This window comes from Rissa tridactyla, chromosome 5 (assembly GCF_028500815.1).
Source record: "Rissa tridactyla isolate bRisTri1 chromosome 5, bRisTri1.patW.cur.20221130, whole genome shotgun sequence".
NCBI lineage: Eukaryota > Metazoa > Chordata > Aves > Charadriiformes > Laridae > Rissa > Rissa tridactyla.
The window spans coordinates 42,585,953-42,613,743 of NC_071470.1; the positions used below are offsets into that span (position 1 = coordinate 42,585,953).

General features: G+C 36.7%; 1 protein-coding gene across 1 annotated transcript; it reads right to left on the bottom strand.

Annotated features, from left to right (window-relative positions):
• Positions 1-776: 776 nt before the first annotated feature.
• ANXA10 (annexin A10) lies at positions 777-17,978 on the bottom strand. The gene is made up of 11 exons (XM_054204043.1): positions 17,903-17,978; positions 15,398-15,492; positions 12,232-12,345; positions 10,275-10,365; positions 9,555-9,634; positions 6,727-6,780; positions 6,513-6,606; positions 4,930-5,025; positions 4,210-4,268; positions 1,679-1,801; positions 777-845 (listed from the first exon to the last, which is right to left on the bottom strand). The coding sequence occupies exons 1-11, from the start codon at positions 17,940-17,942 to the stop codon at positions 777-779; spliced, it is 915 nt and encodes a 304-aa protein (XP_054060018.1). The 5' UTR covers positions 17,943-17,978.
• Between the last annotated feature and the right edge of the window lie 9,813 nt (positions 17,979-27,791).

Genomic DNA, 27,791 nt, shown 5'->3' on the forward strand with positions numbered 1-27,791 from the left:
ATCCTGGAAATACCTCGGTGCTCTGAAGGTCAATATTCAATTAGTGATTAAAATGAGAGAGGTGCAAATGGAATTTCAGAGTTTAATCCTCTGGAACTTCTCTGCTCAAAGCTATGTACTGCTTCGTCTTCCAGGAGTTTGCAGTGCATGGCATAAATTGAGAATGGTTTGGCATACTTGATTCTAATTTTTTCTTTCATTTCAAACGGAAGAAGGGAAATGCCGTTAAGTATGTGGGGTAAGTGAAAGATAATACAAAAGCACTCCTTGGTGAGTGACTGTTAATAGACTGGGGCAGATGCTTACTTTGATAGTAACTGAACTAATAATGTTAAAGAGCATAAAATATGAGGTATGAGAAGTGGGAAAGAAAAGAAAAAGAATACTTAAAGGAAGAAATCGTGCTGCTAGAAGTAAAGAAAACAAAACATTTTTTCTCTCCAGGGTGGAAGTGAATAGGTTCTTCTAGAGCCTATTGTCTTAATGTTTGTGATGTTGTGAGACTAAATGATAAACTTATGCTTACATGGTGTTTCTTAACTACTTGCTTCATTAATTTGCATTAATCATAGAAACAGAAATATTAATTAGTACTAGGGATAAAACTATGTTCCTGCCAACATTTTTTCCTGTCTCAAGAAAGACTCAATATTAGCACTGATTTTTTCTGTTCTATTATACAGAATAGGAATCTCTTACAGTTAGTGTATTGTGTATAGCTTCAATTTCTATTTAAAATAGATTTATACAGCCTTCAAAGTTCATCTTCTTCTTCCTCAATAATCTTCAGCATCACCAGCACATATAGCAAGTAAAGCACTCTCATAATGCCCTGAAGCAAAATGCTGCAAGAAAAAAAATAAATCAGCATTTCTGTGACTATACGTTCTCTTAATTTTTCTTCTTTTGCTGTGTGACAAGGCCTAGACTGATGTTGTAAGGTTTTGTAAAATATTATAGTGTTTTCATAAGGATTCTAGGCCAAGTTTTTTTTTAATTTCACATACCTTGAGCTTTGATTGCTTGGGCAGCTAGAAACAATCTCCCTTTGAAACGCTGGATAAAACTTGTTTAATACTTCTCAAGTTCAATACCAAAAAATTGAGCAATTTCTTACAGTTACTGCATAACTTACAGTTGGATTATAGCGACATAAAAAAGGTAAAGTGTCTTAGCAAGAGTAATTTTTATTAATTAATTAAACAGTGTTAGGGTTTTGTTTTAAGATACAGAGCAAGAGTACAAGAGGAATAGTTTTTCTGAAAGTTGAAACTACCTAAGTGCAAGGATAGGACCAGATTTTTATTTTGGTTTTGCACAAAAGTGGTAGCAGCCTAACCTTGCAGGACAGTGTTAAAGAAGATGGTATCAATTAGTCTAGAAACTATTCATGCAAACTATTCCTCAGCATACATTGTCCTGCCCGGTAAATCCTCCTCTTGCTATTGGGGAGGGACAAAGTCATATTGAATGAGGGTGAGTTGAGAATTTACTGCTCACTTACTGAAGTCAGCCCGAGGCACTGAAAAGATAAGCTATTATTTTTATACATTGCATTTTTTTAATTTAAAAAACCCAAGTAATTCAATGGAGATTAAACCTCTATTTTTCTGGTAGGGCTTGGCACAGTCTGTGTGGCACCAGTGCTCAATATATGCAAAAGTGTGTAAAAACTTACTTTAATGTCATGAAAGAGTGATTTCCCATATCTCTCTTTGTATCGCCGTCGAATATTCATCAAGTCAATCTCACTCCTGGCAATGAGAATCCTTATAACTGTTTTATTGTGGAAGCCAAAGTCCTAAAAAGAAAAGAAATTGAGAGGAAACTTGGCAGTTGGACAATAGGTGTTTGCCTATCTGTATATGCTCATATTAATGTTTGATAGATAAGCCAATTAATTAGGCTACCCATAAAGGTATAATAGATTTTAAAGAAGTCTGAGCTTTCAAAGGTTTTATCCTACTGAGTTTTAATAGAATTCATGTACTGAATAACTTGAGACTCCCCACATATCAGTGTTTTAAAGAAAAATCTGATGAACTTTTTTCAGTAGTCTTAGGTATGCCGTTTGTAGGCAGCTGTTGTGACTGTCAATTGCCTAGGTTGGAAGGGACCTTTCAGATCATCGAGTCCAACCATCAACCTAACACTGACAAAAAAACATCACTAAACCACATCACTAAGCACCACGTCTACACATCTTTTAAATACCTCCACCACTTCCCTGGGCAGCCTCTTCCAATGCTTGACCACCCTTTCAGTGGAGAAATTTTTCCTAATATCCACCCTAAACCTCCCTTGGTGCAACTTGAGGCCATTTCCTGTTGTTCTATCGCTTGTTACTTGGGAGAAGAGACCGACCCCCACCTTGCTACAACCTCCTTTCAGGTAGTTGTAGAGAGCTATAATGTCTCCCCTCAGCCTCCTTTTCTCCAGGCTGAACAACCCCAGCTCCCTCAGCCGCTCCTCATCAGACTTGTGCTCTATACCCCTATACGGAAGCCAATAATCTATTTCACAACAACTTCTGCCGAATGTGATTTCAGTGAGATTTTTAACTATTGATTTAAAATTTACATAGCTTGTATTCAGCTGTGTTTTATTGTAACTGCTTCTAAATAAATTTTCATATTGCAATTGTGTGGAGAACGGGGACATCTAGTGGCAATAAAAGTAATTAAAACAGATTTAGGGTTGGGATGACTGAAGACCAATATGGATTGTTGAAAGCTAAATCGTGATTTTATTGACTAGCTATTGATATTGAAATCTTATTCTCCAAAAACCAAGTAATGAGATATGTTACAAAGCTGCATATGGATAATTTGATACATGCTTGAAGGCTAGGTTAAAATCTTTCTTATAAACCTTTATGGACTATGATTTTAAGCATTAGAATCCTGGGTGTGTTTTATTATATTGTATTATAAATGGACATATAAAAAGCTTTTGGTATAATCTGGACATAACTTTGTTGCCAGAACAGAAGCTATTTTAAATTCTTGCATTTCTTTTGAGAATTATCTGTGTTCATTAAAACACTGAGAAAAGAGAGTAAAATATTAATTAAAAAAAAAGCAAATGTTTAGTCTTAATCATTAAAAACTTTTTCCTGCATCACATATATCACCTGAATATAATATAGAAGAAAAGTATCTATGTGGTATTTCTTAAACTTCAAAATGGCGTTTTAACTTGAAGACCAGTCTTAATACAGGACCTTTGAGCGACATTACTTTCCCTGGTAGCTGGTATTTGCTGGTACTTTTGGCAAACCTTTTGCATGTCATGTGCCAGAATCCTCTTCTGACCATTCAGACAGAATACTGCCTCTTCTTCTCAGCCTGTGGGTTTTTCCTTGGTTCTTTGCTGCCACTGCTGCTGGTTTAGCTGAAACAGGGGACAGCAGTAGTGGCAGCATCTGGAAGAGGATACTGGGGCCCTGTTGAAGTGTCGCTGAATAGTTTTGTTCAATGGTTCTGGCTTGAATCCTATCTTTGCCGTTCCTGCTTAAGATGATACTTCACATTTTAGCCATGGCTAGCTTTTATGACCATCTTCTAAAGATTACACTTAAAAGATTATACTTTATTTTTCCTATAACAATGCCTCATTATTTTCACTAGTGAATGAAAAACAAAAGAAAATGTCTTCAGTGATGTCTAGTAGGAAGAATTTGTAGGTGTTTCTTTGTATTTACCCACATTCCTTCTTGGCAGTCATTTGTTTTAGTATGTTAGCACTTACACACCAAGATAAAAGAACCTGCATACATACATTGAGCCCCACAAGAAAATAGGATGACTTGTTTTTTTGTAACATTAATTTATGATTCAATTTTTAGTGATAGTTATTAAATCTCTAGATACAAAAACTGCATGATAAGAAAAGTGCACATTGAGTTGTACACAGCAGGGGGAGATACAATCCGTAGAAAAGAAATATCTTCTATTTATAAAAAAGCAAATTGACAGTTACCAGACAGATATTTTTTAAAGGAATTTAAGTATTTAACCTGTTACTAATAAATTCTAACTGTTGCTTAAGCACTACTGCTTTGAAATTTACGTAGGTACCAACAGTTTTAAAATACGCAATCACACCTGAAAGACTGAACAGACTGATTTGTAAGTACTTGTTTAAGAATAATCAAGCAAACAAAAAAATAGGGAAGCTACTTTTTATGGAGGAAGAAAGACTACTTACATGAATTGCATTATAAAGCCTGTAAGCAAAGTAGGAAGGCTTGTCACGAACACAGAGAACTAGGAGAGAGGAGTTGCAACAGGTAAACATACGATTATTGTAAAATAACATCTATTGGCTTTGGGCTCCTTGAAATATAAATCTGGGTAGTGCTGTTCATGACTCAGCTTAAAATTAAGCTATGGGTTTTCACAAACATAACTGTATCTATAATTTTAAAAGTCTGGTACTTATTTTGGGTGGGTACATATTGCTGTTGCATGGAAGTGCTTATTAAATATCAGTGAATACGCTCACATGACATCTCTGTAGAAATATTATTATCCTTATTCTATAAAGGGGGAAAAAAGGCACATAGAGCTTGGAACTTGTTTATAGACCACTGAACTCCTGAAAACTTTGCCAGTTATTTAATTTGTGTAGAATCACTTGGTAATGCAGTTACCTTGATCACACAAAATGTGTTATCAAATAAAGAACAGATACTAGTTCTGCTCAGTCAGAATCTCGTGCTGTGTATATACATTTTTAGATTTACACAAACATGAAAAAGTAGTTTAAATATTCTTTTCTAATTGTCTCTGAGAATTTAATTACACAATATAGGGGAATAAAGTGGATAAAAATATCAGAAAAATTATATTCTTGATGCATTGGAAACATCATACTAGATTTTTATTAAGAGATTACTGCTAGTATAAAATAACATTTTTACATTACCTATTGCAACCAGTAGTTCTTGAAAGTATCCATCATAGCATTCGTTAATGGCATCTACTATGTCTTGCCCAGAGATATTTTGGAACTCCTGGAAAACTTGTGGGAAAAAAAAATATCTTGCTTTATTCTAGTTCATTAATAATGATCAACTTGCATTCTTTTTCCCCTGCTTCCCCCTAGTACTATAGCTATGGAGTTTATTCTTTTGCCTGTTTATTCTCAGTGTTTCACTATGTTTATATGCCCCAGGTAAGGAAGTCTAAATGAGTAGCCTGAAATCTGCCTTCCAGGACGTTCTCTCTGGCTTCTCCAGTGTACGGTATAAAATGAATGCATGCCGATGCTTCTGTTTCACTGGAAGCTTTAATAAATTCTCTGTCTAGCAGCCTCTGTTGACGAAACTTGTAAGAATGTCATGTCATGAAGACAACTTCCTTGCTCAGCTTGGCTAAAACTGGCCAGATTCACAGATTATGACAAGAAGCCCCGTGTCGTGGTTTGGGTCAAACCAGGGCACCATGGCACGACATGTGTAACATGTTAGTATCCAGACATGGACACTCTCTGGATAATGCAAGTATCCAGACTTACACACACAGGGTGTGCTTACTTCTTTAGGGAAGGAGGAAAGTTTTTGACTCAGTGCTTACTACAAAACTTACGGAGGACTACATTACAGGCAGAACCCTCAAATCCCTTTTCCAGAAAGAGAGTAGAGCATAAGGTGTGTTACATTATGTTAATCCTATCATCACCAGCCTTACAGAAGTCATGATAGAAGAATTAGTTTGTTGATCCATGACAGTAAAGTAGTTCTAAGCTACTGTTAGAAGTTGGCATAAGAAATACAGCTGGCTGCACAGCGATAAACTTGTCACCAAACAGCCTGTTTTTCCACTGCAGAGCAAAAAACATCTCAAACTTGTCATGAAACAGATACAACAGGTTTCTTTTCTACAGTGGAAGATCTGGATGATGTCACATAAATTTCTTGCAATCTGTAATTATGTCTGATCATGTATTTTAAATAGAAATGTCCCATTATGTTTCTGTGTGTGTGTTCATTATGAGAGAGTGGATGTGGACCTCGAAGTGCTCCCATCAAAAACCTCTTTGAAACTTCCAGGGCAAAGCTTCAACACAGCAATATGTTTTCACATACAAACTTTGTTGAAAATACTCCAACTGCCTCTCCCAAGGTGTTTCCACTCATAGCAAAGAATTAAGAAAAATGAAGAAAGTAGTTAAAAGAGAATCTGCCTCATCCTGTGGTGTTGTGTGTAAACTCTGTGCAGCCGTAGCCTATGCCTTTCTTTGGTCATGCATTCTTCTGCCTGTTATTAGGCATCCTGCCGTCTGTCTGTTCTATCTACAGCTGTCTGTAGTCATCAGGCAAAGTTCAGTTTTGCATTACTTCCCAAATCCCATTAACATCAGTGGGAGTCTGAGAGCTCCAACAGTTCACGCTTAGATTTCAGGCTAATACCCTGCTGCACACTGAGCTTCTTGGTATGTAAGCCATGGCTTTATTAGCAAGGCAGATTTTTTCCTTTCTATGTTCAAACGGCTAACCGCTGTATTACCCATCCACAACTGCTGGTAACTCTTGTTGCAGAGAATCATTTGCAGCATGTTTTTGTGTTCGCCTGTTTTCTGCTGACATGCTTCCCATAGAATCTAGTATACCAGAAAAAGGAAAAAAAATGCAAAAGATTTTAAGTAAGTCCTAAATCACTTTCCAACGTTTGTATTTGCTCTTTTTTCATGTTTGAGAAGCTCACATCTGACTATATTTACCATTGCATCCTGAGCAGCTGTAGAAGGATCTGCATATCCTTCCATCCTTGTTCCCTGGGGGGGAAAAAAAGATACGTTGTCTTCAAATGTTAAATCCTAAAAGATTGTAGGAATATATAGTTGTCTCTATATGAAGCTATGTTTCATTTCTTGAGATAACATATATAAGCTTTTAGATTGGATCAAAGCATTCAATTGTTGACTTTGCAACTGTAGAAAATATCTTCAAGTTGTCATGTTATGTCTTCATTTCCTCTATGTAGAGGAACTCTGGAATGACAAATGGTCATGTAAGAGGAAAAAATGGGCAAAGTGGGTAAACCTATCCCATTTTTAGTCCCATTTTAAATAAGGTTTTACCTTACCACCACCATCCCACCACCATTTCCAGTATTATGTATGTTATATTGCTTACTATAATATGTAACTATGAGGGGAAAACAAGGATAAGAGTAACATTTGCCATTCACTGATTATTTCTGATCAATTTCTCATTTTTTTTTCTCTGTGCACAAACCATACGAGCAGGCACATCAAATAATGTAGGTTTTACTTGCTCATACTTATTGTCTAAAATCAAGATCCAAGACTAGGAAATTGTTTGACAACTTTGATACATAAACCACAGATGAATACTTCTAATTTTCCCATATATTTAATAGCTTTCCAGTTACACAAATCAAGTTGATATGCTTTAGTAAACACACTGTCATCTGAATTATATAATTCTTAGAAAAAGAGAAGAGCACACAACTTTTGGAATTGCTTTTTTAACCATAATTGTCTTGTAAGGGTACACATCAGCCTTGGTTGCAGAACTCTTAACAATCTCAAGCTGCATGTAATCACTGCCTTAATGATACATGTTTGAAGCAATTTAGTTTAAAATTTACAGTCATTTTACCCTATATGTGAAAGGGAGGATTAAAATTATGTATTGGCTGTCAACTTGTAGAATGACTGATTTGTAGCTCTTTCCATTAAAAATGTTAATTTATATTTTAATTAAATTGTATGTATTTCACACAGTGGAATTCCTACTAACAAGATTAATTACTTGAAGGAAATTATGCTGGAATGACTGCATAAAGTTACATACACGAGAAAACACAGGAAAAAAAGACAGACAAGTGAACAATAAAATAAGTTATATAATACTCTACATAAGTCAGATGGCCACTTTTCTCAGTAACATTTAACAGTACTCGGCATAGTTTTGCTGGAGAATCCCACAATATGTATAATTATTTTTTTAAATTGTAGAAAATGATATTGTAATTAATATCCAAAAAAAGAGAATTAGAATAAAAAGCTTCTGTTTGTTTTCATACTACAATACTAGTTAGCCTGAATTTTTAACTCAGTTCATTTATTTAGGAAGGAATAACTATTCCAGAACTTATAACTTCTAATCTGCCTCAGTGTGGACATGAAATCTGTAAATACCACACTATTGCAATTGAATAGTTTGCTCTCCATACGTGAAACACATTTACTTGTATCCGCACTCAGATGTGTATGTCCTAAGTCCCAAGATTTAATAGAAATCAAAGCAAAGGATTTCTGAAAAAAACATTAAGGGATGCATTGGAAATGTTGGTATAGAATAATCTTCTCCAAATTGCATGGTACTAGAATGGGTATATTTTAATGAAATAGCACTGACTTTTAATATATGACCGTATCTGAACACGGATCAACTTAAAGTCTTCAGAAATATACAGTATAACTGAATAAAGTTGTATTTTCCTGCAACTATTCTTTATCTTGTGAAAAATAGCAGTTAGATCGTGGTAGCTTAGAAGCTGCTGATTTCACACCTCTTGATGAATGATGAACATCTGTGGTTTAAGAAAATAAGGGCTAATAATTCAGTCTCAGATAATTTATTCTAAATTAGTTCTTTTGACAAGTAAAACGTGTCTCGTGGTTTTAATAAAGGCGAGAAGTGACGTTGCTTTACCTATAGCTCTTCATTTTTATGCAAGGAAGAATTTTCCTTATTACAGGGAAAAAACATCTAACATTAGAAAAAATATTTCCTGCTTATAGCTTATACATTTGAAATATCTGCTGTTTATATCTGTATCTCAGTGAAGCCTACTTCCCTTTCAAATCTTAGTAAGAAATATTTTTCCCCAGACACACATATATAAAAGTACAGTATGCGTATGTATGCTGTTATCTCCTGGCAGTGCTTTTGTCATTATTTATTACTCTGGTTTGCAAAAGATTTTTAAGATAATGAGCACAGTGACTGCAATGGGAATGAGAAGTCTTGATCTGACAAGTATGACCAACTTTGTTGCATAAAACTATGAACTGGTAAAACTGCAAAAGTCGGTGTGTGATAGTGATCATTTGTTTGCCTGTGTGCAAACATACTGTATCTTAGTACGTGCAGTAGCACAAAGAACATAATGTTTAAACCAGAGGACTATTTAGTACTTTCTTTCATCATAAAATATGGATATATCTCCATTTTTACATAATGCCTAGACTGAATTATGAACCATATATTCTAACAACGGAGTAAATAGAGCTTTAAAAATGAAAATCTCATTTGTACTGCAAGTGGACTCCTTTTGAGATTTGAGATTTTTCCAGAGACTTAATGAAATAGTCTGTTGACCTTTGCCTCCATCTGAAAGCCAAAGTCAAAGTAGATGAAGGAATTAAATTCTGCTCTTTCCCCTCTCTCATTCAAAAGTGTAGCCCTATTGAACTAGCTTTAACTATAATCACCTTAAAATTTCAGACTTCTCAAACAGTATCAGAAGTTATGAATTTCTTAGAAATGTAAGTCATGCTACTTGTTTTTACAATACCTGAGCAAGGTTCATGAGCGTATCTCTGAAGTGACCTGAAGTCTCAGAATCAATATCTTGTTGAAGATCATTATTATATTCTAGGTTAAAACAAAAACGTATAATCTAAATCACAAATGAACATGTTCTGAATAGTGCTAGTGAAGATTAGCAAACAAAGGATAAAAAAATGGGGTGCTAATACAAGTCCATTTTCTATAGTGACTATTCCACAGTAACCCACGCAGGTTCTACATGGACCCAGCCACGGGGCTGCCAGGTCTGTCTTAGGCCCTGCTGAGGGGCTTCAGCTGCTGCCCCATCTCACCTGTCCACCCACCCACGGGCACAGCCCTACCGCTGCTGCTGCTGTATGATGGTGGGATACTCGGAAATGACCCCTCAAGGCAGGTGACTGGAGAGTCCAGCCTGAGTAAGCACTTTTTGAAGGAAAACAGCTTATGTACTTTTTTTAAAAATGCGCAAGTTTCTGAAAATCCCCAAATGTGTCTGCCAAGTATTTCAAATGTCATAGTCAGTAATACATCTCAAAAATACTATGACATATTTTCAACCTGAAGCATTTTGCTTCAGCCTTTTGTATATAGTTGTGGGAGAGGAAGGGAAAGGGAACCATTTAGTATTGAGAAGTCATTTTTGCAGTTCAGTTCTTTCATGTGTGCTAATACATCCAGAGCACACATAGTACAACTGCTACTATGCACTTGCAAAAACCATTACGCATTAAGTAGGCTTCTTTCATCTGGAAGATCTCCATGTTTGATCTTGAGGCTAATATGTCAATTAGACATTTTTCTTCTGTGTCCGCTCCCTGTGTGGAAAGAAGTAAATATTAAAAGGTGTTGTTAGTAGAAACCACATCTTTTAGAAGAAAGCAATGCTGTGCTTATCAGAAGTAACAAAAGAATAGCAGTCTCTGCTCGAGCAATGCAGAGTGTACTTTTGCACAGTCTACCTGTTTAAATAGAAAATGACTTTAATTGAATAGTAGAACCCTGTATTGCAAATATATTCGTACATAATCTGAATTTCAGCACGTACATTAACAAGTGGGGAGTGAAGCAAGACTAATGTTGACAAAAACATAGTGGGAAGAATTTTAGAGCTTTAGTAAGAATTTAGGATTTGCTCAAAGAAATCAGATGCAAAGATTGAGCATAAATCCCCAGCAAGTGTTCAGGTAATCTGAAGTATATATGAGTACAAGTATTATGTTGTGCTTCTATCATCTTTTTTAAAACTTACTTATTTATTTAGGAATGTTACGGTCTGTAATGTCTACAGTAGAATTTGGTATTTAAGGGAAGCATCATGGCCAGGCATGTGGTGCTGCAAAACAGTGTATTTTCCCACAGGGTTTGAATTAATTTTTCGAACTTGAATTGACGTAAGGTTTGCTGCATATGCTGGTTTTGATATGCACATATATAATGTTGGTGAGTATTCTGCATTTGGGATAATGGGAGAACATGACATCAAGCCCGAGGCTGGAGACACGTATGGCCTGTTTACTTTGGCCATATGAATCCAGATCAAGATAGAATGCTATAGGAAATGTTAACTTTGAGCCACATTTAGAAAAAAATAAAACTTTGGCAATCTTGTCAATAATTTTAATAAAAGCCATGCTTCCAGTGCTACCAATGATATTTCACAATCCTTTTAATGCCAACTATGATTAAAAATACATCAGTAGTTCTAAAAAGTGCATTGCTTTAAGTGTCTGAAGGACAACAAAAAAGAGTTGTAATGTTTTTTTTTTTGAGGGGATTCTCAAAATATGTAAGATAGATCACCTTGCTCAGAGTTGTGTAATCTGTATTTTATTTGTGACAGTGGACAGTGGCAAAAAGAAAAGAACAACACTGTTGAGCTCTGATATATTCCCATCTTCCAGGAACTGGCAATTTAGGAATTTTCTGAGAAGGAATTTGCCAAGGGTTATCATTTTCAATAGCCAACAGCAGACCAGTTTTCTAAGAATTTGTTGAAGTCCTTTATGAACTGATTTGAGCTTCTGTCCCCCACAATGCCCTGCGGGAATGAATTTCACCATTTAATTACATAACCTTTGAAAAAGTGTTTTTGTTAGTTTCAAAACTTCAGTTATTTAGGGAGTACAGGCTCAGATCCTGGGCAGAATAGGAAATATTTTCTTCAAAATGTGCAATCAGTTCAATCTGAGTAGAGTAATCATTGCTTTGTCACGGAGTAATTTGTAAGTGTTTATGTAAAGACATGTTCTACTAAAGAAGTATTGGTCTCTTCAGAGGTGGAGGCTTAGTGCATGGCACTGGCTGTTCAAATAAATCTTGTTTGTAACATACATAAATGCTTGCAGGACCAGGGCCTCACATTTCCGTGTATAAATATTTCTTCACTTACCAAGTTTACCATGGATATTGAATCAGTTGTATTTTTTACATGACTAGGATATTATTTATGCTGGTTTTAGCATACCAATGAATAAACTTCATGTAGCACTGTTTATCTGATGACCTGGTGTAGTAGACCTAGTGTAGTGTATATCTGATGACCCACATAGTAGTACACTATTCCATGTACTAAATTCCAGCAGTTTATCAACCATTTAAATGTGAAAAATAATCAATTTAACATACGTTCAGTACTGTAATTAATGACTGTGATTCTAAACAATTCTGAATTAGACAAGTACCTTCAAGGCATGCCAGAGCTCATGGGCATCATAGGAGGCAGGTGGATACATCAAGCCAACCATGACTTCTTTGAAGTGATGAGAGAGATTTTCTTTTAGGTCTGTTATCAGATCCTTGAAAAGAAAAAGTAAAATGCATAGACAGGGTTATTTCAGTAGTTGCACTTTATGAAGACAGCTTAAAAAAAGTATTAGTGGTTTTCTCTGTAAATGAATGAAGATGAACTGTTGAAAATGAATTCTGGCTAAAACTAAGTAAGAAAAATATTCTTTTGAATAGTAGCTGCTTCTTTTAATAGTATGAGTGAGATGACAATAGACACACAAGCAAATAGACCACATAGGATTGTTGATTTTTGGTTCATTAGAATACAGAAGAAAATTCAGGGGTTTAAGTGCAACTAATGCTTAAAGTCTTGGAAACTTGAGTACCATGGCAGAGCATCTGCTGTTTCCCTTAGCATATTCCCTGTGAGAATCTGTGGGAGCTAAGGACCTTTGGAAGTCAAATCCCATAGAATACAGGTGATTTCTTGTGCTTTTTTCAGTGTTACTCATTATGTGAATAATTTAAAATTTAAAAAATCATCCATATTGATCCTAGTACATAAAAATATCTGTTTGCTTATGTGCTTCAATTTATGTATATATTACATTCAAACTGAATTCACTACTTCTGACAGATGCTGGATTAATAAAAAGGAACCCCCCTTCTTCCCTGGCATGTGTCTCAGTACTCGCTTGCCAGGTAGCTGACTAATGGATGAGAGTTTCCTCCCCACTCTCCCCTTTCCCAGTAGCATTCTTCAAAACACTGCGAATGCCAAAAGCTTGTTAGTTATACTATTGCTGTTTCTGATTAAGAGGATACTTGTGCACTCATTTTTTATTTTTTATTTTATTTCTGTACAGGACTGGGCAGCCATCAGATATGTTCTGACCTAAGTCTGAATTTAAAAGAGTACCAGAAATTATTCCCATGACATAAACTGTTCTTTTTTCTGAGATGCATCTTTTTCAGGCCTGTACTTTGGTTTTGATACCTATCTGAATATAATTAAATTAGTAGCTGGAGTAGCAATGAAGGAGCAAGGAAGAAATGCACGCAGTCTTCAGTGAACGCACATTAGATGCATTTGACAACCACTCGATCACACATGGAATAGAAATTAATTCATTAAGACATTTCACTTCTGACAACATGTCTGTGGGAAAATGGATTAATAATACAAATGGATACTAATTAAAAATTACTCCTGCAATCAGAACTAAGAGAAGTGAAGTATTAAAAAATAAGAAAAGACAACTGTAAGTTGTCCTTATTAACATTTCCTTATTTGTCTCTTTTATAAGAAATCCTCAAAGGCTAATTGTAAGAAGGAATCTTAAAGCTTGTCTGTATGTCTGAATCATGCAGCCAGTTCAGGGTTTTCTTTTCTTTTTTTATATATTTCTTGTTTAATGTGTCACACTTTACATTTGTCAAATGAATGGGCATAGGGGCTACCATATTGAACAGACTGAATTGAAATTGAGAGGGTGGAGGATTGGATTGACATAGATTTAACTGAGAAGGCTAAAACTGTTATTGCCTAGCTGTCTGTCTTCTCAGTTGCAGAGTTTACCACTCATAAGCTGGAACCACTGAATGGCACATTTCCCTATGTAGTATATCCATTAATACAGATTACAGCCAGTGAAATGCTGTGACCGATGTGTGCTAAAGTATTTTCTGAAGTGTGAACTGCAGCAATTCAGGGCAAGATACATCCCATCCCATTTGGCATTTCCTACCCAGGATAGCAAACTTTTGAGGGATAAATCAAATAAATTACATGGAGCACTAACCATATCAGCTATTTCAGTATATCCACTATCACAGGTGAGACAAAACCCCCCAGCATTCTTATTTCATCTCTGAACTAGAATAGAACTAATTTGTACTGACCCCCTTTTCCACATAACAAAAGGTAGAACTAGTTGGGGTATTTTTGAAAGCTATCAAGAATATCTTGAGATATCAAGTATACCCAGTGCTTAACAGATTCATTTAAATTAAAATTATGGGTGTATGTGCAAGATTGGGTCCATGAGTTTCAGAATTTTATGTAGCTCATTACTGGAATATGAAAATAGTTTGCTTGCCTTTCCCTTCTATTATTATTCATGGTTTTAGACACTGAAATTCTTAAAAATGACATCTGAGGTTTACTTTGGCTTTTTCAGTTCTAGATCTTTAGGTCCGTGGCCACTGGCTTTATAGTGCTTCAGGTTGTTTGAATATGTCTGACAGGTATGAATTTAAAGGCACTGTTGTTTCATAGGCATTTTTTTATTTATTGTGTTGCTATTATTTTTGTCCTTATACAGCTGGGGTAACTGAGGAAACTGCAGGCATTGCAGTTTTCCCAAAGTTATTTGGTTAGCAATACTAGATCTGGAAATAGAACGAGTATATCTATCTCTGCTTATGTTTAAGAACTCATGTTAAAAAAATTACCTTGTTATATACAGTAAATGTGGATAAAATGCATTTGGAAAAAAAGCTAACTTTTTATGTCTTAAAATTTTTGAAACGCCTTTCAAAGATTCATAAATTTAACATTAAGCAGCTCAGATGAGTATTGTCCTTAGTGTATGGATGGGATTACATGGTATGAGGTCTGAGAATGTTAGTGCTTTAGATGAGAACATTAAATCAGTGCATCAGTAAGATATAACTACCTATAATTGTCGGTATGGTGTTTTTCTTTGGTGTTTCAACCCAATTACAATACTTTTTTACTATGTAATCCAAAAACTTGAAAAAAGAATGCAAAAACTTCCCAAAGCACATAGAAGGAGAAATAAGTCTGTCCAGAATTTCTGGTTTGGTCAATAGAAGAGGAGAATAAACGAGAATAAACTATAGAAGAACTTCTATGCCTTTTTTTTTTTTTTAAATTTTGTGTGTGGCAGGCATACTTCTACTGCTATATAAATGACAATTTGAAACCATCAGAGGTATTGATAGTTAAATGAGCAAAATTGTGTGCCAATCTTTTGGTGCCAGCTAGCTGTCTGCCAGGTTTTTGGTTCCAGTGACTGACCTGAGAGTAGGGCTGACTGACTGCACTGGATACAGGAGAAACAGAAGTAATGAAAGTATAAAATGTTTGCGTCATACCCTGCCATACATGTCTCTGTACGCCTCGGCAATCATAAGCCGCTGTGAATTGCAACGCTGCGTTAGGATATCAATCAACACATCTTTTTCACAACCTGTAAAGGAAACATGACACAGACTCTAAATTAACAAAGCGTAGTTATTTACTAAAATTTGTGATTGTTCATGTTCGAGAACATTAACCTTATTTCTTGAAAAAAAAAGATCAACAGATAAATATCCCACTGGTATTTACCAACATCAGTTATATTTACCGTGCTTATGTACCTTTCACTTGCTGGTGTAATATCAGCAAAAAGTGAAGTAGTCTGTTATTATCAGATGCATCGCCATCTCTCTCAAGCTCAATGGATTTGAAAGCATCAATAAAACAGACAGAGACTTTCATCTACTTAGAACTCGGCACACTAGCAGAATTTGTGGCTGAGCCTGGGAAGTCATACTTGTATGTACTGTTGATATTGATTAAATTGTCATTTCAGGATTAGGGAACTTTTTATGGGAATGACAAATTATGGTCAGACCATTTGTTGAGAAACTGAAAGATATATCTTTTCAGAGGAATTATATAAAATAAGTTATGAATTTTTTAAAAATATAACATTTAACCTGTTTCCAAGGGCATTTTGTTGAAGGTTGCCTTTGATCTTTTGTTTGATGGCTAGAGCATGCTGCTAAACTTCTATAATGAGTCAGTATTTTCTGCTTGTGAAAAAGAAGATAATGCTTAACATATTCTGAAATTTATTTTATCATTCTAGATTTTTTTTTCCATCCCCAAACTGGCTATTAGTAATTTCATATGGCTGAGCGTTTTAATGACATTCCACTGTAAATGTATCTCAATTGACTTCATCACACTTGCAGCAGAGGTGAACTAGGCTGGGAAGCATGGGGATCAGCTAGCATCAGAATGGAGAAGTGTAGTCTCTCAAGTTTCTGTCAGTCATTGTTATATAGGCATATATGTATATGTTACAGATACTCATTCTGTACCTATTACAGCTTTGTTAGACAGATTTGATCATATAATCTATAACCTACAGGTTCCATTTTGACACAAATGTAGTTGGACATTGAATATTTTTTTTTTTAAATTGGCAGAGGAAGTCTGTATTTGTTCATTATATACCAGGTTTTGTTCTCTTTCTTCTGGATCACCTAGCCACAATGACACCAGCTTTTCAGCAAGACACTGATTTAACATCAGTCTGATTCATTTCCACAAAACTCACACAATGGAAGTATTACTGAAACTGTGCATAAGGATTTCTTTTTACTTTTCAGAAAATAATTATCAGGGAATCTGTTCAGCTTATATAGTCTCTACAGTAAAAATTAAGAAGGATTCGGTAAATATTTAAAAACCTAAATAACTTTATTCATTTGTGTAATACCACTGGTATCAGTGGGACAACATATGTGACTGAACCTCCTCACAAGAACAAATGTCGTGTGCAAGAGTCGGGGTCAGTGTGTCAATGCCTTTAAAGTTACAGAGCCAAACTCCTCTGAAGCTGAACTTTTTATTTTGCCAATTGTCCTTGAAATTAAAACTTTGTTCCATGTACTTTGAGACGTAAATTAAAAGTGAGGTTAATGCACTTGTATTTAAAGTATTAAATGAAGAGAATAATCTCTGCATTATCATGTTAGCAACATTGCATTAAAAGTACTGTTTGAAGTTTAGCAAAATGTTTAAAACTTTTCATCTGTAGCCAACTTAATCAAACAGATACTTCAGATTCTTCTTGATCAATAACACTCATTGTGGTTCATTTGACATTAGGTCTGAGTCCTCACATTTCCATTAAAAAACCTGAAAACAAAATGCAAGATTTGGTGCTGTACAACCTTGCGAAAAGCCCAAGAGGTATAAAAATTGTGATAGAGAAAACAATATTAATGTTAGGAAAATGTTTCAAATAGGAAAAAAAAATAAAATCAATATTCTGACCCTCAGCAATACCAACAATGTTCAACAGGAAAACACAAAAATCTTAAGACAGAAAAATGCTTTGGTGAAAAAAATCTTTTTTGTACATAGACTGAAAGCAAAAATTTCTCCAGAGTAAAAGCTAATAAATTCTGTAAACTGTCTACTCCATTTATTTTTAATTCTTGATGACTGAAAGACTTAACATCCCTGGTAACAGTTAATTGTTGAAGTTACAGTTAAAAACTTTTCTTTTGCTGGTCTTCACTGTAGTGACATAACACAGAATTCCATTTTTCTTTTAATTATTTTCTCAAGGAAAGCATTCATTACTGTAAGTGTTGGTGTAGACTTTAGATAAATCTTAATCACCTCTTAGTTCCTGTAAATGCAAATACATGATTTATTTGGACATCACCACTGTGTCTTACTCCGATAACTTGAAGAATCAACAGATACATGGTGACACTTTTAATTTTATGAGTGTTTATTTTGCCTAACGCTTGTTATTTTATGAGAGCTTTCTGAAAGAAAAAAAAAATAATGGTGTAATCGGTCAAGATACTCACTAATCCCCTGTAGGGCTCCTCCTAGCAACTGGGCATCCATAATAGGGTTAAAATTTGGAGCTGGAAAAATCGTTCCTTGTATCTGTTAAAGGAGAAAGCAGCCTTTAATTGAGGTGTTTTACATCTGTAATACTGCACATATAATGCTGTTGAAAACCAACAATCATAACATTAAATTGTCTTTGCTTCATGGGGAACGGGATGCAAAGTTTTTAATTTATGAAAGAGAACTTAAGCTTGCAGTAAGCTCTGGGAAGCAGACTACATTTGAGGAAGTTCAGGGTATTTCAGGAGTTAGGCCTGAAAAAAATAATTTAATGACAATTAATTAAATGTAACCACATTTTTTGTGTCTGTCTCTTTCACAACCTTTTTCTGAAAATATTATTTTCTCTTTCAAAGTTAATCCATGATATCCCTGACAGTCTTCAATATATATTTCTCATGGTATTTGTAATTTGAAAGGTCTAGTGAGAAAATGATGAATGAGATTCATAGGTTGCTTACAAACCTAGCGATTGCTTAAAGAAATGATGTTACTGCTATGTATGGGATAGCTTTCTGATATGCCATGTAGAAACCAACACCATTTTTGTAGTTGCTTTGTAACTAATTAAATTACTGTCAGTTCACTCTCAGTGATTCTTTATTTCATGTATTTTTTCTTATTCTTTTTAAGAAATCTGTGAATAATAAGCAGAACTGATGTACTCATTTTAATAGAATCACTGACCCATACATATACAGAAGCAAATAACAGGTTGAAAGCTACTCTAGCTCTGTCCCCTGGTTAAACTCTTTAGCTCCTCTGAGGATTCTACCTGCTTTTACAGACATACCGAGTAAAAAGGTTATCTTTTATGATGATTCCTGGTCACAGTCAATACATCTGATTAAAATGACACTGTTAGCTTGACATTTACATTTCAAGGAAAAATGGGTTATATTTTATAAATACAAATTGGGTATTTTTAGGAATACCTCCAAGAATCAGGAGTTACACTGATTACACTAATTAATTTGTTCGTTTGCTTGCTTTACATACACTTGAAAGCCTTTTATATGTTGTGCCTTCTGTAGTAATGACATACACATACAAATTTTGTGTATGGCCGCTAATTGGGTTTTGCTGGCTTGCAATTTTAGCAAAAGAATTAAAAAAGCACCAAGCAAGAAGCACGTATTCTAGATGAGAAGGAAGACATAATTTCTTGATATGTTTGATCATTACTTTAGACTCACCAAACAAAGGTAGGGGAAACAAATTGTCAGTGGCTAAGTGAGGAAAAGAATGTCTAGTAAGAAATTTAAGACTTTTAAAAGAGTTACTTTAAAAAGTACTAATAGGGCAACATGCCTTTACACAAAAAAGAAAGTACTTGCCAGTAGACAAATATCCCTCTGCAGTTTGTTCATCATTTAAATACAAGGTCCTACTTTTACAACTGAACGTAAAATACATAGTCCCTTTTTACTTATTAAAACAATGGGGAAAATAATGAGAAAAAATATCTTTTTGAGATATGGAGATAAATACTGTCCATAGAGAAGACAATGAGACCATGCCAGTTTTTGTAGGTTGATATATGATGTTGTATCTAAAATGAATTGCAGACTCATCCTTAAGGTATGCTCAATCCCATCTTCCTTTGTCAGTGTGGGAATTGCCTGTGTATCCTGGGCCTCACTTGTCACTTAATGTATCTCTAGGGTAGGGCTCTGCAGATATTAGCCTCAGAAATTGAGAGTTTATATCCTCATGACATCCTACTTACTGACACACTCTGTACTTCTTCAAATGTCGTTCACCAGAAGTTTCCTAGGCATGTGCTATTTGCAGCAGTGTGGAGTTCAAGTGCTGTTTGGCCAGATGGTACATGAGGCTCCATTTCCCCCCTGCCTCTTGCTAGCATGTCAAATAATGCTGACCTTAGTTCAATCGTCATTCTCTGCAGCCCAGGAGACAGAAATGCTTGAGCTCTGTGGCTGGCCAGCTGGACAAACCACCCCAAAGCTTACTAATAAACAAAATCACTATGGAAAGAAGTGCTAGAAGTCACTGTTAGAATGCAGAATCAAAAAATATATACTGATGTATGCTTTGAGTTAGTAAAAAAATGAAATTTAGCTTTCTGGCTCTGTAATTCATGCTTCCCAAAATGTCTGAGACATAAAAAAGCTGATCGATCTTGAGAGGAAAAACAAAGCAAATCCAAAACCAACACATCATCAAATATTATATTAGGGTTGCCAAACAGAGAACATTTTGATGGGAATAATAATAAAGCATAGTGGGATGCAAATGGATGCAAGAAACGGATATGAGATTCAAAGATTTTGAGCCTGCATTTAAACCAAAGGTATAAAGCATAAGCATGTCTGGCATTCAGTGTAAGTGCTCTCTGAATCTGTCACAGCCCTCACTGGTCAGAAGGGTGGCAGTGGTCGGCGGGGGAAATGTAGGCCATGTGTGCATTTATTCAAATCTAATTTAAAATACTGGTGCTGGCTCTTCATCTCTGCATCAGCTTTGAATAGGTATAATTCCCGTAAAGATTAGTTATCTCAAAGTGTGTCCTTTCACACATTCAGATTTGTGGTGTCACAAAATGAACCACTAAATCACCGATCTTTTCAGCATTTATTATTTATGATAATTGCACCAAAATTAGTAATAAGTGACTCATTTAGTGAATGCTTTAAGGGTGGTTTCCTGCAGAGTCCTTGGAACAAAAAATGAGTAAAAGTGGTTTTCGAAGTAGACATCACCTCTCAGACAGAATGGAGGTAAGCATTAAAAATTTCTGAATGGATTTCTTCATTCATGAAACAGCCAAAACAAACAAAAAAAAAGCCTTTGCATGAATGCATATTTGCAAAAATATAATGGAGGGACTGATCATATGAAAAAGAGATTTGAATACGCATATTTGCAGGCTTGTAAATTTTTGACCAAAAAATTCAATGCAGCCCTTGTAATGTATCTTTCAGGAAAAATAAAGGATTTTTGAGTGTTCTTAATTCTCCCTTGGTTCAGCAGAGCTGCTGAACACTTCTTTTATACAGTATTCACTGTCTCATTATTTGAGGCTCACCATCACTAGATTAAAGTTGATCTAATAAACATCTCCTAGCCAGGATCTAATTTAAAACACAATGCTTTTAAATAGAACCAAATTAAATATGTCAGGTAAAATCTTTTAGAAGATACAGTAAAATACAACTTTTTTTTTTTTTATACAATTCCTTTGTGGGAAAGAACTCTCATCCTTTTGTTTCTTTTTAATGAAAATAAAATTTAATTAAAATTTTCTTGTATTGTACACATTGAACTTGGCTTCGTCTTCCATCCCACAGAAGACATGTGTCCCAGAATGTTATTTTTGATGAGGATTTTCAGGGTATCTCATATTTGGATTTTCAGAGTGGTTTCTAAGCAAATTCAGCATTCTGCCAATATGTAACAGTTCTCTGAACTGAGATCTAGGATTTACAGCGTACGTGCTATCAGGATCCTCGGAAGGAATTTCTACATAACTAATGATGTATCACTGCTGGCATAGCTGGCAGAGTTGTTGATGCAATGTTGTGCATCTTGAAGAAAGTACTTTGCAGTGTTTACATAGTGTAACATTTAGGAAGAGTTATCCCATCACAACCTACGTCAGTTTTATCCTGTAACCACTTTACATAGTTTCAGTCTTTGCAAGGCTGCAGAAGCATTCACTTTATGCACTTAATTTCAAAATCTTCAGGTGTTTATTACTTATTAAACTTATTCCACCTGTTTACATTGAATTTTTGAAATATGGGTACAAGCAGGTCTGGGCCAAACCTTTAGAGATGAACTTTGGTAAATTTGGGTCTGAATTCAGTGTGATAACACAGCGGTAGCCTACCACTCCCTGTGTGTTGTAGCCTTCTTTTTTTTTTTTTTTTTTTTTGTCCAGCAGCAAATAATTTGAGAGTGCTGTGTTATATTTACCGCAGAAGGCAAAGCCAAGGAAATTTATTGGTAGATAATTGAGTGGAGACAGGGATTGATTCTTGGACGCTGCAGTGCTGTCTGTGCCTGTCTGAAGTCAGTCCCATGCGGACAATCCATACACCCGCCACAGAGGACGGGACCTTATTTCCGTGATGGCAGGTAGCACAACTGTCCTGTGGTGACAAGATACTGAACAGCAGGTGAGAAGGAAAAAACTTGCTTCGAAAGCAATGCAAATATCCAAGAGGTTACTTTTGTGAGCAAGCGACTGCTCTACAGCCCTTTGGTGTAGTCTTATGGGGAGAGTGAAAGCATGAAAGAGACGGTGTAGTTTTAAGTTGTGGAGGAAGACTGAATGCTTACAATAATTTTGTGTACTCAGACATAAGCCTGGAAGCTGCGGCAGGCATTTTGTATTGCAAAGATTTATTGCAATCTTGTCATATTTTAGAAGCGTTTTTTGCTCAACATTCCTCATGAAAATGAGGAAGTATGTCAAAACAACACCCAGCTTGGGAAAGCTGGGGCTCTGCTTTCAGAACCTAGGGTCCAGGGTGCAAAACCATGTTCCCCCCCCAAATTATACAGGGTTTGCATGACTAAATGTGCCTAGGAAACGCATATATAGGAAATGCAGCAGTGTTCGTCACTGCACAAACTGAGGGAGCGGAGCGGTAAAGGCATTTGGTAACTGAATGAAATTACAACAGATTGAATTTTGATCAGGGAGCTGGCAAATACATGGGAATAGGTTGTTCCTTTCCATTATCTTTGGTTAGAGAATTTCTACTACCCTGTTTTGAAGCGGGGCATTTTTAGGGTTGATTGAATACCTGAGTGTAGTTACATGTACTGCTACTTCACTTCATTCATTTCCACTGAAGTCAGCTGTGACTGACCAATAAACCCCTATAATGGAAGAAAGCTCAGAGGAGCTGGGCAAGGGCACTGTGCCCATGAAGCTCAAGGAATAATGCAGGACGTGACTGACCAAAGCTGTTGTGAAGAAAGCTGATTTTATCTCAACACAAAGGGGACCGAGGGTGGCCTTTGTTTTAGATAAACAGGTATCGACAGTTCAGCAGGTGAACTGGTGGTGTGTTTATACCTGAGTTCATTATAAGGGTGTGAATGTCTCCCTGAGTTAGCCAGACCAGCATGAGGGGTGTCTCAGCCTCATACAGAGTATAAATACTAAACAACTAGCAAAATAATCTGGAAGAGAGCAATGGGTTTGAGCTGGCTTCAACCCATGTATTCCTTCCTGGTCACTGGGGATGCCCAGCATTATAACAGCGTATCATAGAGAGCAATAATGGGGATCTCATCAGTATTACTTTTGTATTGTGTTTTCAGTACATTTTGTACTACTCTGCTAGATTGAAAATCCTGTGTAAAATCAATTATCTTCAAATAAGGAAATTTGATATTATACATTACAACCTCTATGGGTGGAATTTCTAAAGGAACCTGGTGAGAGAATATTGGACTCTGACATTAGGATGGCCAGTTTTGACTCTATGGCTATTTCTGTTTTGCTTACACAACATCTTTTTCTCCCCTAAATTCTGAAAAGCATAGGGAAATTATTAGTATGATCTCATGACTTTTCTTCAACAGGCCTTTAGATGGTCACTGCAGGGATGCTAAATCATTCCCCTGTTGAGAGTTTTCTTACTTAATGTTTATTTTTAAAAATACATTTAATTCTTCCAAATATCTACCAGAAGATCATGAACATCAAGTGAAATTTATGTGAAAGAAAAAAACTACCTATACAGAGAAGAAATAAACCTTTAAACACCCTCCAGTGAATGAAATGTCCAACAGAGTTCTGAGTAATTCAAGCAACAGCTCCCCATTGGTCAGGATGAATTATTAGGAAGGCCATAGCACTGGTACCATCATCAGATTCCAACAGCTTTGAGGCAGCAATCACATTACAATAACTCCTTCTGAAGATTAGTTGAAAATATTTTACAGGACCAGAAAGCACATCATAAATCAAAGCGAGTAAAATCCTGCAGAATCACTACACCTTCCTCTGCAAAATAAAAAACATGAGGTAGCAACTGCTGTGAGATAGAGCATCAAGAATTACTGTGACGATCATCTTAAAAAAAAAAGGAAGGGGGGACGGGACCCAATCTATGCTTTTATCAGAAGCCACTCTAGATAGAAACAACATTTAAAAAAATTGCTGGTGTGCCCAACAAGAGCAGTAGTAAACTGTGACAAAAAACAGTATAAAGCATGTTGTGCACCTTGAGCACTAGACTGCTATAGAATAAAGACAAAATATTTCAGGAGAATAGGATCAGGAGAACAGTGGCTTAAGGGGTGGGCAGGAAAGGCTAGGATTGCACTGACATCATCTTTCCTTTTCTTAATAAACAGTTTTACAATGAAAGTTGTTATTTTTAATTGTAGTTCAGCACTTCTAGGTTATAATTTATAATGTTAAAAATTAAATTCCAGCCTTTCATCTACAGACTGAATAAATCTCTTGGATTTGTAAAAAAGCAGGCTCTTTTAAACTTTTCTGTTCAGAACTCTTAATTCAGCTTTAATCTGATGAAATTGTCTTTATCAGTGAAACTTTTTAAAAGAGGAAAATCTATTAAAATGCTCAAATTCTCCAGTGTATCCTATTTGGAGACCCACACCAGCTTATATTAAACAACCAGAGACTATTTCCATTGTCTGGAAGGAAGGCAGACCAGGCCCTTATTGCTTTCTGTGAACCTGGGTTTAATATATCTGAGTTTCCCTCTGTAGGGAAGTCCCATTTTAATTATTTATCTGTAACCAGCTACTGTATATTTCATACTAAAATTCAAGACAGTATTCTTTCTCCAGACTAAAATCAGGTATGCTCTGTGTCTGCCTTCTTCAAATAAAAGTGATTCAGAGGTTCACTGGAGTACAAAATAGCTAATTGACATAGGTGCAAAACTGTCAAAGTCAGGAAGATGGTGAGCCATGGAGGAGGGGGCACAGGGAATAAAATATCTAAGATTCATGCTCACATCAACTTTGTGATCCTGAATTTCGCGCTTAAAATGAACATTATTTTGCTGTTTGCTGTGAGCAGAAATTACACTTCATGGCACAGCAGTGAAAGTTGCTTTGTGGTTGTCTTGTAAATGTTAGAGGAAGAGTTAGGGGTACATTCACTGAATATCATTTCTCCAAATACAATGCTCTCCAACCCACCTAGACAAGTAAAACAAAACTGTGATTCATAAGTAACAGAAATCTTTTTGAAAGTTGAGAAGAGCAGGGACATTTTTGGATCACTTAACATTAGTAATACTAGGACTTTATCCAAATCTCATGGTTAGTGTCAATGGAAGTCTTTTTGTTGATTTCAGGGAGCTTTGGGTCCTGTTGTTAGTGAGCAAAACTCTCTTACACTTTGCTGAGGAAAGCAAGGAGAGCTTGTTGATGGACAGTGGAGGGTCTCGAAGGCTGGAGAAGCTGAGGGAATTGGACTTAGTTTGGAGAAGTGACAGCTTTGGGGGGACCTAACAGCTGCTCTGCAGTACGTGTGGGAAGAGCATCAACACATGGAGCCAGGCTCTTTACTGAGGTGCATGAGTAATGAAAGGCAACAGTCATAAAACAAAGCAGGGAATGTTCTGGCTGGATATGAAGAAGACTTTTTTACTGTGAGGATAACCAAGCAGTAGAAGGTGTCTGAAGAGGTTGTGGAGTCTCCATCCTCAGAGGTTTTAGAAACTGGAGTGGGCAAATCTCTAACCACCTTGGTCTGAATCCAGTATTGACTCCGTTTTGAGAAAAAGGCTGGGCCAGATGACCTACCAATCTTCCATTCAATCTAATCATTCTATAATTTTTTTCAAAACCAAACATTAATTTCTCCAATAACATTTTAAAAATAAGTAAACATTATCAAACACCCATTGATCTCAGTGTTGTGGGATTGAGTGATAAAGACGCTTGCATTATGCTCTGGGGGTCAATCCTGTAGGTTGTACACCAATTCCAGATATATACTTTGAAGAATTCTAAACTTTTTGCAGGATCAAGCCAAAAAACTTGACATTTGGTGATGATCATCAAATTGATGATAAGCTATCACTGGTGTCCACTATATGTAATGTGACTATTTGAGTTATCATGCTGGTAAGAATTGTGTACATTGCCAATATAAAACCACTATGAACTTCCTGTACAATTTATTTATGCATTTTAATATCCCCAAATGGGGAGCTACTGAAGGTATAATGAGTCTGTAGCCTAAGAGATTTGACTATTAGTAGTGACAGACTGATACTTACACAGAAAATAAAGTTGTTGTTTATGGATATTAAGTGAGCCTAACTATAGTGCCTGCATGGAAGCTACAGCAAGCCAGTTTATCATTACCAGTCATAAATCATAGAATCATAGAATTATAGAATCATAGAATCTTCATGGTTGGAAAGGACCTTTGAGATCATCGAGTCCAACCAAACAACCTACAATCTCTGCCACTAGAGCATGCCCCGAAGTGCCAAATCTAGACGTTTCTTAAATACTTCTAGGGATGGTGACTCAACCACCTCCCTGGGCAGGCTGTTCCAGTGCCTGACCACTCTTTCAGTAAAGTAATTCTTCCTAATATCTAACGTAAACCTCCCCTGCCGCAGCTTCAGACCATTTCCTCTGGTCCTGTCATTATTCACTTGGGAGAAGAGGCCAACACCCACCTCTCTCCAGCCTCCTTTCAGGTAGTTGCAGAGGGCAATGAGGTCCCCCCTCAGCCTCCTCTTCTCCAAGCTAAACATGCCCAGCTCCCTCAGCCTCTCCTCATATGACCTGGTCTCCAGACCCCTCACCAGCCTGGTAGCTCTCCTCTGGACACGCTCCAGCACTTCAATGTCCCTCTTGTACAGAGGGGCCCAGAACTGAACGCAGTACTCGAGGTGAGGCCTCACCAGTGCCGAGTACAGAGGCACGATCACTTCCCTGCTCCTGCTGGCCACGCTATTCCTGATACAAGCCAGAATGCTGTTGGCCTTCTTGGCCACCTGGGCACACTGCTGGCTCCTGTTAAGCTGGCCGTCCACCAGCACCCCCAGGTCCTTTTCTGCTGGGCAGCTTTCCAGCTACTCTTCCCCAAGCCCGTAGCGTTGCTTGGGGTTGTTGTGACCAAAATGCAGGACCCGGCACTTGGCCTTATTAAACCTCATACAGTTGGCCTTGGCCCATCGATCCAGCCTGTCCAGGTCCCTCTGTAGAGCCTTCCTACCCTCAAGCAGATCAACTCTCCCACCTAGTTTGGTGTTATCTGCAAACTTACTGAGGGTGCACTCAATGCCTTCATCCAGATCTTTGATAAAGATATTAAACAAAACTGGCCCCAAAACTGAGCCCTGAGGGACACCACTGGTGACCGGCCGCCAAGAAGATTTCACCCCATTAATCACAACTCTCTGGGCATGGCCATCCAGCCAGTTTTTTACCCAGTGACGAGTACACTTGTTTATGCCATGATTCGCCAGCTTCTGCAGGAGAATGCTATGGGGGACGGTGTCAAAGGCCTTACCAAAGTCCAGATAGACAACGTCCACAGCCTTCCCCACATCCAGAAGGTGGGTCACATGGTCATAGAAAGAGAAGAGGTTGGTTAAGCAGGACCTCCCTTTCCTAAACCCATCCTGGCTGGCCCTGACGCCTTGGCTGCCCTGCACTTGCCGTGAGAGCTCACTCAAGATGATCCTCTCCATGATCTTTCCTGGTACCGAGGTCAGGCTGCCAGGCCTGTAGTTCCACACATCCTCCTTCTGACCCTTCTGGTAGATGGGTGTCACATTAGCCACCCTCCAGTCATCTGGTACCTCCCCTGTTGACCAAGACTGTTGATAAATGATGGAGAGAGGCTTGGTGAGCTCT